The sequence below is a fragment of the Notolepis coatsorum genome (assembly GCF_963971535.1).
Source record: "Notolepis coatsorum genome assembly, chromosome: 3".
Taxonomy (NCBI): domain Eukaryota; kingdom Metazoa; phylum Chordata; class Actinopteri; order Aulopiformes; family Paralepididae; genus Notolepis; species Notolepis coatsorum.
This window is the reverse complement of record NC_140167.1, coordinates 181888583-181904105: the sequence shown is the minus strand read 5'-3', so window position 1 is coordinate 181904105 and position 15523 is coordinate 181888583. Positions and strand designations below refer to the sequence as shown.

Sequence of the window (15523 nt, the reverse complement as noted above, 5' to 3'; positions counted from 1 at the left end):
ACATGAATACAATTTGCGATTAAATACGAGATCCAAATTACATCAGAGTACCTGGTGTGGCTTTCAGCACATGTCCATCTGCTGCATGCACGCGTACAAATGAGACACAGTCAAGATTCCATGTTCTTTATTTGCTAAGGGCGCAATGCTTTTTTTTTTGTTATATTTCTGTGCACAAAAAACCTCACAAAGTGAAAGTTCACATCGCGACTGTAGCTCCAGAATTCAACGTCACACCATGGCCAAAACAAAAGTCGGCAAAAAACAGGGCGCAGAACTCTGTACAGTCAATATCTTCTTTAAAAATAACACAAGGACAAAAATGTTCCTCTTAAATCAAATTCTATTTTTTTTAGTGAAATACAACAAAATAAATTCTATAAAATAAGAGCAAAATATTTAAATATAATACGGTGGGCAGAATATTTTCATTTGCAGGAGTATTTGGTATGTTTTAGACAAAAAAATCCAAAAAATACACGCATTCAAGTTACCAATTAAATACAGTATTTACTGATGTTTACCTTTTTACTCCTACAGAATTACACTTGAGCTCAAGTTGCAACATGACTAACCAGCCACTATCTTATGGTGCAACCCTGCTGTGTAACCTATTCTCCATGGAGGGAGAGGTGGACATCTCAGACACCGCTGCCCAGGATCAGTCGCCTTTCCCGGGGGGGGGGGGGGGGGGGGGAGGGGGCGAGAGAGAGAAACGCCCAGCCTGGCCTGTTCCATGGCAGAAAAGGAAGCCGACGGGCAATAAGTCTGTCTACGACTAGGCTCTATTGAAGAGAGACAGAGAAGCAAACCACACAGTCTATTTTACACCAAGTAGCCCGGTGTAGCAATTCTGTTGCATAAGTGTGTTTTTCATTTTTCAGAATTCCTATTAATGAAAACTAAGCTGTCTATCCCACCAAAAAACGGACTGCCGAATGTGAAGTTGGAGGATTATAATAATGTGCAATTGAAAAGCCACTTATTCATACATTGGTTCAAAATATCGCCCTCAATGTACAAGGGGTATTGATGAAGAGTAAAAAAAACAAAAACAAAAAAAAAACATAAGGAAGTCCCCCCTGGAGCTGTGTGTTAACCCTTTCACTGCCGCACTACCAAACGGTTAACCCTTTCACGGCGACAAAGGGTAAACCCTTTCACTACCACTACAGAAGGTTAACCCTTTACTATCACACTACAGACGGTTACCCGTCTGTAGTGTGATAGTAAAGGGTTAACCTTCTGTAGTGTGGCAGTGAAAGGGTTAAGGACAGCTGTAGGTCGTTATGATCACATCTTCCTCTTGGGCTACACTATTCTGGTGAGAAGCCATGCTAAATGTTACAGCATATTACCTAGAGCTTCAAAAAGGATTGAATTAATTACCAGAACGAAAAGAAAAAAAAGGGGAGGGGGAGCGAGAGAGGTAAGAGAGAGAGAGAGAGAGAAAGGCAATGAGAGTTTCAGAACAATGTTGCATCACCGCTTTTTCACATCAACCAAACACCGTAAAAGTTCACCCAACCATTCCACGTCTCCACACTAAAACCAACCACGGCTCGTGAGTTGATTTGGCATTGGGTCATAAGGTTGCCAAGGAGCTTAATAATAATAATAGAATAATTATGATAATGACAATGCGTCCTCCTACAGTTGAATGACCAGTAACCGTCCGATGGCAGAACCAAACCTCACTGCTGAGCCTGGGTGAGAAAACAAAAAAAAGGACTTGGGTTTGTCTTCTTCTTACAGAGTTTTTTTTTCTTTTATTTCTCGTTTTGTTATTTTTTTCTTTTTTAATTATTTATAGTATCCACTTTTGTTTCTCATCAGATCTGCAAGATCTCCCAACAGCAAACCAGACACAGTTACGCTACTGGGGGATTTGAACAGTCAAAAAACATTAACATACTATGTACACCTTTTCGTCGTGTAGACAAGCGCATCAGCATCGTCAGGCCAGGGTACTCTTTTTTTCTCTTTTTTTGTTTATTACAACTTAATCCACTCCCTCCCCTCTGCAGCCACCAGCAGGCCCCAGTCAGAGGGGCAGGCAGCTCCAGGCCAGGGCAGAGCTCCTCCCCCAGGCAGACTGCGGATTGGCAGGCTGATGGGGGGGCTGGGAGGCCTGGCTCTGCTCCGCCCCGCCCCGCCCTGGGGGCCAGAGAGAGAGAGAGAGAGAGAGAGAGAGAGAGAGTCCCGGAGAGGAGCTCTGTCGACCGGAGGATGAGGAGGGAGAGCAGGACGATGGAGGCTCGAGGCACAGCAGAGGGGAGGGAGGAGGGGGGCGAGGCGGGGCGGGGGAGGTGTGTTACTCCTTGGGCGGGGCAGGCGCCGGGGTGGAGGTGATGGGGGCAGGGGTGACCTCCTCAGTGCTCTCCCAGTTCTCTTGTGCTCGTGGGCCCGGACCAGGAGTAGGACCGGGGCCGGGGTTGGGGTTGGGGCTGGGGGTCTGGGTGGGGCCTGGGGCCGGGGCGGAGGCTGGACCAGGGCGCTGGGGGTTGTTCATGTGCTGAGCAGCAGGCCCTGTGTACGGCTGCCCGTGGGGGTGGTTGTTCTGCTGCAGAGAGGAGGAAGAGACCGACAGAATGAATGAATGATCTTTATTGTCATTGTCACAATGTTACAACAACATTTTAAATGCAGCCCTAGGTGCTAGCAGTCACAGATAATAAAAACAGTCCTAAAACACTGTATTAAAATAATAAAGACAAGAGTAAGACATAATGGACATAAACAGGGGGGGTATAAAAGAAAATTGCACTATTCACTTAGTGTTGTGTGTGTGTGTGTGCGTTAGGGGTGCAGAAGAGATGAGGCCAGAGACAGAAGACCACGAACATCCACAAAAGATCATTCATCAATCATGCTATTGTCCACCCCTACAGTTAACTTAATCAGGGTATCTGCAAGTTTCAAAAAGTTAAATTTAATACCAATTTCACGGGGGCTAAAAAAAACAACACAGTGACGCTGAACTGGCGGCTGCAATTAAATTATTATGCGTTCCATACAAGCTCTCGCCAGACACACCAAGCTCCCGGTAGCCCCGCAAAAACAATGACTTGAATACAAAAACATTTATATTTAATATTATTCAATCTCCCCCAAAAATGTAACGCCTGTGCAAATGAAATGTAAGACTTTTTAATACCGTTGAAGGCGGTAAATTTAGAATTATGAATTTAATACTTTTTAATACCCCGCAGATACCCTGTTAATATACACACATCTATACATAAATCAGCATCGCAATGAGTCCTCCAATCAGTGAACCTATGACTTGCAATAATTGAGCATTTATTTATTATTTGTTTATTTAGACGGGACAGAGCATATTAACACATTAGGTGCCATTCACGTAATATTACGTGTTTGCTCGCCAGTGATTGGGTTGCCAGACACGTATTAATATTACGTTTTTGGTTAGTTCTTTATTTTTTTTTTATTTTAATATCCTATTCAATGCCAGGGAACCGTATGTTGCCGTTAGAAGGCCTACTGCGACGCTGAGGGTGCAGTACCGGTCAGATTGCCCCAGGTGGCGGTATCGAGCTGCAGTAAACCCTGTGGTGGGTTGTCATGGGCCAATTGGTAATCGGATGGAGCAGATATCGATCAAACAATTGGAATATTATTTTTGGAATACTCCCGATCAAAGGTAAGGATCATCCGACGTAAATTCTGGCTTGATTGTGCAAGGCTTTCATACCGATCCAGCTGATCAGCGTTTTTAGCGTTTAATACTAATGCCGTTACTGGTAATCAATAATCAGAAAAAGAAACATAATAGCTACTGTATATATTTCATTCTGGAATACTAGCTTGTATAGGCAAGAAACGCCAACGCAAATAGTAGAATTGACGTATATGGCTATTACGCAGCCTTTCAGGAATTACCCTATACCACTGTAAACCATACTTATATTCACCACGGTATAACACGGGAATGTATGCATGGAAAAAATCTCTTTTTTGCATCTTGACCGGAAACACAGTGTCAAATTACTATAATATTGTATCCATGGCTATAATATAGAATATAAATTTAGCTCTACAAACAAGGTCACACAGTCGTATCTTTTAACGCTTGGCCCGCTACAGCGGTCTGCGTCTAATGGCTGGCATCCATTGTGTTAATGGACAATACAAATAAATGCAGTGTAAATACACCGAATTTATCAAGGATGCTAGTTTTCATCCGCAGTCCCCACACAAAACATAAAAACTAAACAGGCAGGTAGTGAAGCATATCATGCTATGAGACAAAGCATAAAAACATACAAAAAAACAAAGCACAAGGTATAAAGTTGTAGGATGTTGTCAGGGTGCACTACTATACTATTTGACTATACATGGTCACAGGTTTGGTTGTAGAGTAAACATTTTTTTTAGATTGAATTTAAAAGATGGAAATGATGTACAATCTCATATGGTCAATGGTAGATCATTCCAGATTAAACAGCCCTGGACTGAGAGGGTGTTTTTACCAAAGGTGGTTTGCCGGCCGGGCACTTCACAATCCCCTCTAGTGGTTGCCCTAGTGCTGATTCCTCTATCGGGCTTCCTTTCTATGAATTCCCTCAGAGGGGGCGGGCACAGACCATGTAGGCAGGGTCTTGTATATAACAATAGCCTGTTTAAAAACGTTTAAATTGGCAAAACTCTAAAAAATTTACCTCTGAAGAATGTGACAGTGGTGATATGAGTGAGGTTTCTTATCGAACACTTTAAGTGCACTCTTGTATAGCTGTTCTATGGGTTTGAGAATCGTCACACCTGTGCAAGACCAGTTTGTGAAGCAGTACTCAATGTGTGATAGAATCATGCAGTGAAGATAGGATCTAGCAGCACCGACTGTCAGGAAGGGTCTAATATGTTTGAAGTTTTGAAGGTTGAATTTGATTGTGTTTGATTGTGTTTTCTTCACATGTTCTTTGAAGGTTACGGTTGAGTCTAGCATGACCCCGGGGTACTTGAACTCTTGACACAAGTTCAAGTTCCTCCCCGCCCAGAAACACATTTGAGGACACAATTGATATTTTTGAAAAAGCCATGCAGACTGTCTTTTTTGCGTTCAAGAGCAGACATGAGTCTATGAGCCAGTCCTGAACACTGGTCAAGACAGAAGTTAAGACTGTTGATACCTCTGCATAGCTGTTGCCATGGGTAAATAATATAACAGCATCATCTGCATACATCTGGATATGTACACTGTTACACACATCAAGTATTGATCCCTGGGGGACACCAACGGAGCAAGTGTGGTAAGGAGACTTGATACCGTTAACACTTAGACACTGTTCCCTGTTGGATAAATATGAGCTAAACCACTGGATAGTCTCTGGGGAAAAATTTAAATGTGATAATTTGGATAGGAGGACCTGGTGACTGACGGAGTCAAAGGCTTTTTTGAAGTTCAGGAACACCGCCATTGCGCAGGGGGCTTTGTCCAAAGCATTAGCAGTGGCTATAATTAGCTGACATTTGTGAAGGGATTCCCAGAGAACAACCAAGCATTCTGGTTTCACCTGGTTTTTAGACGACCAAAAACATCACTTGTTTAAGGGGTCGTATAGAGGTCAGTAAATGTACCTGCTGAAACTGCGTGGTTCCAGGAGAGTGTGGGTAGAGGGAGGTGTCCTCTGGGGGGGAGGAGTCTTGATCATCAGGTGCTTCCTGGTCATCGGGCTCCTGGGAGGGGTAGGATATTTGTTATCCATTATAACTTACTGCTGCACTTAAAAAACATTTATATTCCTTTAGATAAAAAAATAAAAAAAATAGTATAGACTGTTTCAAAGTGACAACAATACAAATAAAAAAAGACCCACGTTTATTTCCTGTTGCAATGTTTGGAACAGAAAATACATTTGGGTCCAAACTGTTCCCTGGCAACAGAAATCCAGTGAAACAGTCTATACTATGAATGACTAGAATGTGTTTCGTCTTTGAACTGAAACGGGAAAGTACTTTCTTTTGTTGAGCTCATTTGTGGTGGAGAGATAAAAGTACAAAGCAAGCTGTGTGGGGGAGTCAGAAGTCCAATGATATATCAAATGACTGAGGTATAAATATGACAGACTTAATTATGTGTGTGTGTATTCTACAAGAGAGAATCCTCGCAGCGTGAGCACTCAAATTTTAATGAGCTTCAGCTTGAGTTCCACATTAGTTCTGTTGAATCGGGGCTAATTGAATGTGTACGTGCACTATTCTCCGTGCACGTGAAAAATAAATCATGATCTACAGGCTACGTCGGCTGACTGAGCAGTGAACATGCCATACATTTCTATGGGGCCAGGTATGGTATGTATGCGTTGGTCTGCTATGTGTCGACACGTTCCATCTAGCATACGAGCAACATGACGCAAAGACGAAGAAGAACGATGTCCGACGTTGGCAGGGAAAAGAAAAACGCCAACATTTTGGGAAATTAGCTTACCGTCTTCTCCAGAGAGAGACAAGAAAATAGATACCAGTTTCCCCTCTGTGCGTCCAGTAGAAAGCTATCTGGCTGCATGTTAGCCTAGCTTAGCACAATGAATGGAAGCGGACATGGCCGGTTAGCCTAGGCATTGTCCAACTAACCTCTCCCAAAGGCTAACCGGCCATGTCCGCTTCTCTCTGGAGAAGACTGTAAGCTAATTTTCCAAAATGTTGGCGTGTTCCTTTAAAACTCTATGTTTTCCAAAACATCATCCAATTGATCCCTTTCCTTCTAGGTAAAAAGTCACTGTTCTAGTTCCTAGTTTCATTCATGGACCACAAGAAAGAATCTCCAATGGCATGAATGTCCAACGATTGCCGAGTTTGGAAACATTTCTCGAATTGATGGAACTGAACTGACAACAACCCTGGTCAAAGACCGTTTTTGATTCTTGTATTAACTTTCCTCATCGCCTATAAGAAGAAGGTAAGCATATTCCATTTGTAAAGTTGTGTCTTTTGCAAGTAAACTAGATTCAAGTATAATATGCACGCAAATTAGTGATGCACCGATGTGAAAATTGTGGCCGATACCAATAACCGATATTAATATTGCTGTTCTGGCCGATACCGATATTTACCGATGTCGATATCTCTGCATAGAAAACACTTTTTTATTATAATCAAATAAAGAGCTATTTTCCAAAACGCATTTAATTTTTTCTTTACTTTTGTAACTCATTTTCAGAAATGACAGATATTTTGAAACTATTTAAGGCCAAATTTTTTTTTTTTTGTTGGCCCATATCGGCCCTATCTTGATATCGGACCGATACCGATGTGTAAAAAAAACTGCCATATCGGCCGATATTATATCGGCGGCCGATATATCGTGCATCACTAACGCAAATGGCTCGGTGTTCATGTCAAGTATACAGAATGAGAGCTTATTCGGGTAGAGTGAAAGAATATGAACATATCGCCTACGTTAACTAGCGGAAGAACAAAATCACAAGGCCTTGCTCCTCGACTCAAAAGCATTGTGATCAATACCAGCGACACTTTTCATCAACTATAGCCAAGGCTTGGAGTTTTCGAAGGGCTGTGCAGGTGGTTGGCTACGCCACAGTGTGAGTTTGCATTGGGGAGGCAGAACAAACCGCCTGGGTTGTTTCTAGAGGTTGTGAAGGATGGACTGGCTAGGTTGTTGGTACTGCTGTTTGGGCCAACCACCGGGTCTGGACCACCGGGACAGGAGGGAGAACAAACTCTGTTCACATGGCTACAAATCATGACTTCTCACGTCACTTATCAGGGTATCTGCAGGTTTCAACAAGTTACATTTAAGACCTTTTTAATTCCACTTAGAGCTAAATGTAATACCAATTTCACGACCATACTAGCAAAATAACAACACATGGCAACAATGAACTGGCGGCTGCACCTGCATGCCAATTGTGCGTTCCATACAAGCTATTGCCAGATGCACCAAGCTCCCAGTAGTCCCGTTTCATATATTTAATATTATTTTATCTCCCGACAGCCGAGCTGCCCCCCCCCCCAAAATACAATACCTGTGCAAATAAAATGTAAGACTTTTAATACATTTTCTTTTTATTATTATTATTTTTTAGCATTTTTACAGCTTTTATTGGCCACGCAGGACCGACAGAGGAGAGGGCGAACGTGAGGAGAGGTGGGGAGGACATGCGACAAATAACGACGGGAGCTGGGATCGAACCCGGGTCGGCCGCGTAGGTGCGCGAGGCACTATGGTATGCGCCACGAGGGCGCCCGACTTTTAATACCTTTTAAGCGCTTAAAATCGAGAATTATACTTTTTAATAATACCCTGCAGATACCCTGTGTTATTGTCAACGTGTCCCAAAACCGTCCCGTTTGGCAGAAGCGCGGGGGGGGGACAGCGAGCAGAGGTTTGCCATCCTCTCCCGACAACTAAAGCCCCGGCGTGTCCAGCCCGTCTGGCCTCTGCGCTAGTGGACGACACCCTGCCCTGCGGGACAGCAAGAGAGGACAGAGGAGAGCAACAGTGGCAGAGGGAGAGCTTGTTGCCGGGGTAACACAAGTCTTACAGTGTGCTGCTGCTGGCCCGTCCCGTCCCCTGGCAACAGCTGCTGTGGCGAGGACGACTTCCGCATCGCAGCGTCCTCTTCAGACACCGCCTCGTGCTTCGTTAAGTGACACTAGTTTTGAAATGGCAGTTAATATTGCATACTGGCAAGTGTGCATGTGTTGGATGCTTGGGTTGGAATTCTAAATAAAAAAAATTATAATAACTAACTTATTGTTTTAGTATTGTTTTTCTATCAGAATCAATCAGGTTAACAGTGTGTGTGTGTGTGTGTATATACATAGAGGTTATTCATTTAAGCAATGAACAGATTTATAAAATAAAATAAAAATGAAATGAAAGTAATAATGAAATGAGAATACTAATAAATATAATCTAAATATTGCATACCTTTGAGGGGGTAATATTACTGGAAATAAAATTGTCGAAAACTCAAAGCCCTACCTATAGTAAGAACACTCATTTGAGGAAATCATATGCATAGAAAAATCCAGCTTTCTTAAGATGCAACCTTAACCTCAAGCTAAATACCCTCTCTACAAACACTCAACAGATGGTTAGCAGAATTGTCAACACTAAAAGAAAAAATATAAACAAACAATGCTAACAGCCTTCGCTATGCTAACAACAGCACCCCATGCAAGAGAGACATGTGATGTGTATCAAATAGGCGACTGTTGGGTTACAACCATAATCATTGGCACTGAGATGTGAACAGTATGTGAAGTGTGTGTGTGTGATGGCTATGGTGTCGACGCTAGATTGACCATTACCTCCTCGGGACAGAGCTCGCAGGCCTTGGCCAGCGTCATGCGCGCACTGTGGGAGCGCTCCAGGAAGTAGCCGTTGGAGGTCTCGTTGCTCTGGACGGGAGGGGACCAGTTGTTGTAGGTGTACTGGGGGTTTCCTGTGTACGGCCTCCTCTCCAGCTCGTCACCGAGCCACTCCACCGCCCACGTCCACTTGCGCTTCAGGTCGCCGTTACTCTGTGTGTACACACACACACACAAAGGGGATGGCCTCGTCAGTGGAAAATTGCGCACCAGAAACGGCATTGCCACAGCAAAGGAAACGAGACAATTGACCCATCTCAAGCCTTGCCCTCTTTTCTTGACCCCCCAATCACAACGGTCGCTTCCCTCGGACAAGCAAAGCTGAAACAACGGTTGTGATTGGAGGATCAAGAAAAGAGGGCAGGGCTTGAGATGGAGATAGGGATGTTAGCTAGTGAGAGGTGTGTGTGTGTTGCGCATGCTTTTTGCATGCATGCATGTAGGAGAAGAACAGTGATCGTTGCCATTGTGACAGTATGTTTACACGGTTTATTTTCTCTCATATTTGTATATTCAGATCTAATTGTATTGCCTATATTTATGTCTTTCTACCATTACCCTGCCCATACCTGTACCTCCTCCCCCGCTGCTGCTGTGACGCCCAAATTCCCCCAAGGGGATGAATAAAGGACCATGTCATCTCACCTGTAGGATCTGGTAGGCCACAGAGCAGTTGCTGAAGAGGGCCACCATGCACTTGATGCACTGGTAGGCTCGTTTCTGGTAGTGGTTCTTAGAGCGCTGGATGGTGTCAAACAGACCGTCTCGGTCATCAGGAATACCCTTCAGCACGTTGTGGATCCTGCAGGCGAGACAGAGGCATTTACAACCAGAGACAAATGCCTTTGTCGCAACAAAAGCGACCGCAAAACATTCCAGATGCACACGGCCACCATGGCCACACACACGTCTACACCAGGGGTTCTCAAACCTTTTTATAATCACGACCCCATTTTATTTAGGATTTTCTTTTGGCGACCCCACACTTAATGTATCGCATAATTTCAACATGGAATTAAGGAATATCAAAATAAAAAATGTATTAGAAAAAAAAATAAAAAAAATGCCAATGCGCGACCCGTCACCTACCCACGGCCCCACTTTGGATCGCGACCGGTAGTTTGAGAACCGCTGGTCTAGTACACACACACACCACCAGTACCTGTGTGTCTGCCAGGAGTCCTCGATGAGCAGGATCTGTAGCAGCAGGTCCAGGTAAGGCCTCAGCTCATACGTGTACGAGTATGCCACCTGCACACGCATACATTTAATTAACAACACGTCCATAGGCTTTCACAGGTGTTTCGGTTTGCTGCGTTATGAAATATATACATACATACACACACACACACACATACATACATATCCGTCTGAATATACCTGCATACAATCCTTCTATATACCTACTTATACACCTGCATATAACACAACTGTTTGATAGCATGTACAATAATGATGTATATATATATTACCGTATGTATAACTATCCACATCCGTCTGTACATGCCTGCATATAATCCTTTTTACATATATGTAGATACTATATCTATATCTGTACATATGCCTTACCTACTCTTACTAGTTACGCTACTGGCCAGTATGACTTACTACCATAGTGTCTTTATACCTGTATCACTGTACATATTAATACTACAACTCTGTACATACATCTGATTAGCACTATAACTCAGTAGTACTAATTCATATATTCTATAACCAGTTTAATCACCTGTACATTGTATATTACTATTGCACTTTGCCGTTACATTTGCACTCTGGTTGGATGCCAAACTTCTTTTCGTACTGTACTTGCTGTATAATGACAATACATTTGAATCAAATCTGATCTAAGATGGCTCTCCTGGGTGGCCTTACCTGCCAGAGCAGCTCACTGAGCACAGTGGAGGAAAACTGGGGGTTCTCCCAGCAGCTGAAGCGCAGCAGCTTGACCGTCTCCTCAGAGTTGCTACAGTCCTCTATGATCTTCTTCACATAGCTGGTCCTCACAAACAGGATCTCCGCCACCAGCTGCTGCACGGGCATCACCGGTACCGTCAGGTTGGTGTCACCGTACGGGTTGGAGAGAGGAGGGTTACCTGCACACGGAACAACCGGCAACAAGGAGGAGAAAGAGAGGAAGAGCAGGTGAAACGTTGTGTCGTGTTATTGGATCCATAAAACAAAGTGGTGTTAATCTTCTATAGAAGCCCTCAGCTCCGAGCTCTTGCCGAACACGGCATGTGAGCCCAGAGTGGCTAGTTTTGTCAGTCACTGGATGCTGAGCAAGAATGAGATCATCATTGGGCTTATCGCTGTGCTCCCAGCCGACCTGGCGGACCCACCGTTGATGGAAGACTGCATGCGCGAGGAGACATCGCAGCAGCGCACCAGCTGGGAGACCACGGTGTAGAGCTTGCCCAGCTCGGCGTACTGGTACTTGATGGGAGGCCCGGGGCCCTCGTCCAGGGCCACCAGCATGAAGGTGGCGGGGACACTCAGCTTCAGAAGCTGGGTCTTCTCTGCCAGGCCTGGACAGTGGGGAGCAAGGGAGAGAAACAGAGGGAATTAATAAGCTGAAACATAACAGTGTTTCATGTCACACAACATGTATATAATCGGTTATGGAATTTGTTGTGATTGGAGAGGAGACACTACATGACTAATAGCCACAAGGAGCTTGCACCTCACGGCTTGAGCGCTGTCAATCAATCTAATGCATTCACTACATTGAAAACTCCTGTTGCATTGTCACTGCTACACATCGTCTGTTAGCTAAGACAGTCCCCTGAAAGACTGTGTGGTGGAAATAGACCGGAAGCAATAAGCATAGATACACAGTCAAATAAACTTGGTTGTTACAAATGTATTAACTCGGGAGTACTGAATACAAGTTCAAGTTGAGTTCAGAGTTAGGCGAGAGAAGTTGAGAACTCTCCAGGGTCACTGGCCTTGTAACCCTGCTAGAGTCTCACGATAGACTAGACTGTGTGGGATGACTTTATACACGTCAGAGAAAGGGGCGGGGGCTCAGTGTGTAGACAAGAGATTGGTGACTGATTTATCATGGGAGACAGGAAGACTGATGGGGACAAAAGGGTTGATCAATGGAGAAGGGTAGACAGAACTTGAGTATTGGAGAACAATAGGCTGCCTATAGTAGGTGTGTGGGGGATAACAAATGGGAGGAGGGGGGGACATACAAAGGTGTTGTTCAAGGGAGAAGGGTAGACAGAACTTGAGTATTGGAGCTTATAGTAGGTGTGTGGGGGGATAACAAAATGGGAGGGGGGAAACATAATTTCTCCCACAATTGCTACACATCCATCGTCTATTAGCGAAGACAGTCCACTGAAAGACTACTACACATAGTCTGTTAGCTAAGACGGTCCACTGAAAAGACTGCTACACGTAGTCTGTTAGCTAAGATGGTTCACTGAAAGACTGCTACATATAGTCTGTTAGCTAAGACGGTCCACTGAAAGACTGCTACATATAGTCTGTTAGCTAAGACAGGGTATCTGCAGGTTTAGCCCAGTCATATTTAATGCTTTTTAAGACTTTTTAATGCCACTCAGAATTAAATTTAATACCAATTTCACAATAACAAAATGACAAAAATCATGCAATGACACCAATTAGTTTAAGTTTAGAGACACATTGGTCCAAAGATGTTTATTAAAACATAACTTGGAAACTTAAAAATCTTGAACTTAAGGAGTAACTGGATTGGATGAATTTCAACAAAGGGGTGACCAAACATAAATAGCAAATATAACAAAATATACCAGGGGCCAAGCAGCAAGTGCAACAGCCACTGTCAGAACACATAACTATTACCACCCTCCCCAGGGTATCAAAAAAGTCAACCAACAAACAAGATTCTTGTGCCGGATCTCCTCTCTGGTAAACAAGAATAGTAATACCCTGAAGACTCCAACAGGAGCACTCATTCAAGGGTACTACGACTATGCTTGCACCTCATGGTACCAAAGCACCTCAAAGGCCCTAAAAACAAGATTACAAACATCACAAAACAAACTGGTCAGACTACTGCTTAACCTCACTCCTAAAACCCACTTTACCCCTGCCCACATTCAAAACCACTCTTAAAGAGCACCTATGGGGGGGTGGGGAGCTCCAGTAGCTCACCGCGTACCTCGAACGCTATTTCGGCGTCGGGGACAACCGTGCGCGTCACGGATCTGGGGTACACGAGTTCGACTCCCGGACTCGCCGTATTTTCTCAGAGTGTCTTTCCCCCCATCTATACCCCATTCAACCTGTTTCTGTCGGTCATACTTGACCAGAAAAAGCGATAAACGCGAAAAGAACCAGCTGACTGGTCAAAGTTTAAAAAAAAAGAGCACCTACGGGAGGCTGCAATTAGAAACTGGGCACCGTAAATGTCCAAACCCCCCCCACCCCCCCTCCTAATGTACAGTCTCCTCCCCATCATATATTTTCTGTTAGGATCTCTGGGTAACAGTACTGTATATTTGCATATCGTATATGTCACAATTGTAACACTACAGTACTATATAGTATACCTGTATGTCATGTATGTCCCTATGCCATAAATGTCATGTATGTTGAGTATGTCATAAATGTCATGTCACTATAATTGAAAATGGGGGACCCTGATGTAAACAAGACACACGTCTTTCTCTGGTCTGCATCCCCTTAACAATTGTGTGTATTGAGCCGTACTGTATTGTACCCATTCTGCAATCTGTTAAATAAAGTTTTCATTCATTCATCCAGTTGTTTTGTTTTTGTGGTTTTGGTTGAATGAATACTTTGTTTAACAGATTGCAGAATGGGTACAATACAGTACGGCTCAATACACACAATTGTTAAGGGGATGCAGACCAGAGAAAGACGTTTGTCTTGTTTACATCAGGGTCCCCCATTTTCAATTCATAGTGACATTTATGACATACTCAACATACATGACATTTATGGCATAGGGACATACAGGTATATAGTACTGTACCGTTACATTTGTGACATATACGATATGCAAATATACAGTACCGTTACCCATAGATCCTAACATACATGGGAGGATACTGTACGTCATTAGGAGGGGGTGGGTGGGAGGAAAAAATACATAGTGGGTGAAGATCTCATTGAACATAAACACAAACGTGTCCTTGTTTACATCCGTGAATAGATTATTTTCAAGTTAAGACCTCAGCTTCAAGCTTTGGCGTGGAGCCGAATGTTATCCGGACTTCTGTTGGTGCAGATGTTATAGTCCTACCTGAGATGGCGCAGCTGGTGTGGAGGCAGGGGCCGAAAATAAATGCGAAATAGTAGTTTGCAGGCGGTTTTTGCAGAACGCTCAGCATGTGCGACGCGACTGCTCTTTTTTTTTTGCAGCAGGGCTTGTAATGGTCTTTGACTGGGACCAACCATCGCGCAAACAGTGGATTGTCGAGCCAGTTCTCGTTAAATTGGCACTTAGTTTCCCATATTAACGAGTGCAAATGCTAAACTAAACTAAACGTAACGTTAGCGTTATCGCTTCGCCTTGCTAACGTTAGCTAGACTCCGTTGCCGAAATGGTTCCCCGGCCAACACATTACACAAGGAGTTGTGTTGGTTCCGCCCCATTCCGGTCTGCGTGATTCTACAATGAAAAGTCAAACTTTATCTCCCGTTATAGTTTTCCCCCAGATTTCATAATAAAACATAAGATGACATGGGATTTTATCTTTCCTTTCTATGGCATTTTTAAGACCTCTGAAAATGGATTTAAGACATTTTAAGACAAACTAAGGTCTTAATAATTGATAAACAAATTTAAGACCTTTTAAAACTTTTTAAGGATCCGCGGACACCCTGTAAGATGGTTCACTGAAACACCGCTACTACATCCGTCATTTGCAAACAATTGGACACATTCAGAGAGATGTCTGCAAGCCAGAATTAACCGCCACTTATACTGGTGGAAGGAAACAAGCAAGGACGTTCAGTGCTCGGCAACGGGGAATAATTTGTTCTTGGCAGCGGTCTTTATTAATTTGAAGTGACAATATAAATGGCAGATAAATGAGAAAATAAGACTCAAGGTCACACTATGATCACGGGGGTTACTGGCACCAACATAACGCTCCCTCTCATACGTTATTGCTTAATTGCATAAGACCGGACCAATTTGTCT

The 15523-nt window shown here is 43.6% G+C and overlaps 1 protein-coding gene across 4 annotated transcripts in view; it reads right to left on the bottom strand.

Annotated features, from left to right (window-relative positions):
- Nucleotides 1-110: 110 nt before the first annotated feature.
- usp9 (ubiquitin specific peptidase 9) overlaps nucleotides 111-15523 on the bottom strand; it is a 153263-nt gene continuing 137850 nt past the window's right edge. For all 4 annotated transcript variants that reach the window (XM_084309461.1, XM_084309463.1, XM_084309464.1 and 1 more), the window contains 8 exons: nucleotides 11700-11885; nucleotides 11233-11453; nucleotides 10520-10608; nucleotides 10003-10159; nucleotides 9298-9510; nucleotides 8526-8636; nucleotides 5599-5697; nucleotides 111-2563 (listed from right to left, as the gene is read on the bottom strand). In XM_084309461.1, the coding sequence (XP_084165587.1) occupies nucleotides 2315-2563; nucleotides 5599-5697; nucleotides 8526-8636; nucleotides 9298-9510; nucleotides 10003-10159; nucleotides 10520-10608; nucleotides 11233-11453; nucleotides 11700-11885 (1325 nt within the window). In that variant the 3' untranslated portion in view covers nucleotides 111-2314. The remainder of the gene's footprint in view (nucleotides 2564-5598; nucleotides 5698-8525; nucleotides 8637-9297; nucleotides 9511-10002; nucleotides 10160-10519; nucleotides 10609-11232; nucleotides 11454-11699; nucleotides 11886-15523) is intronic.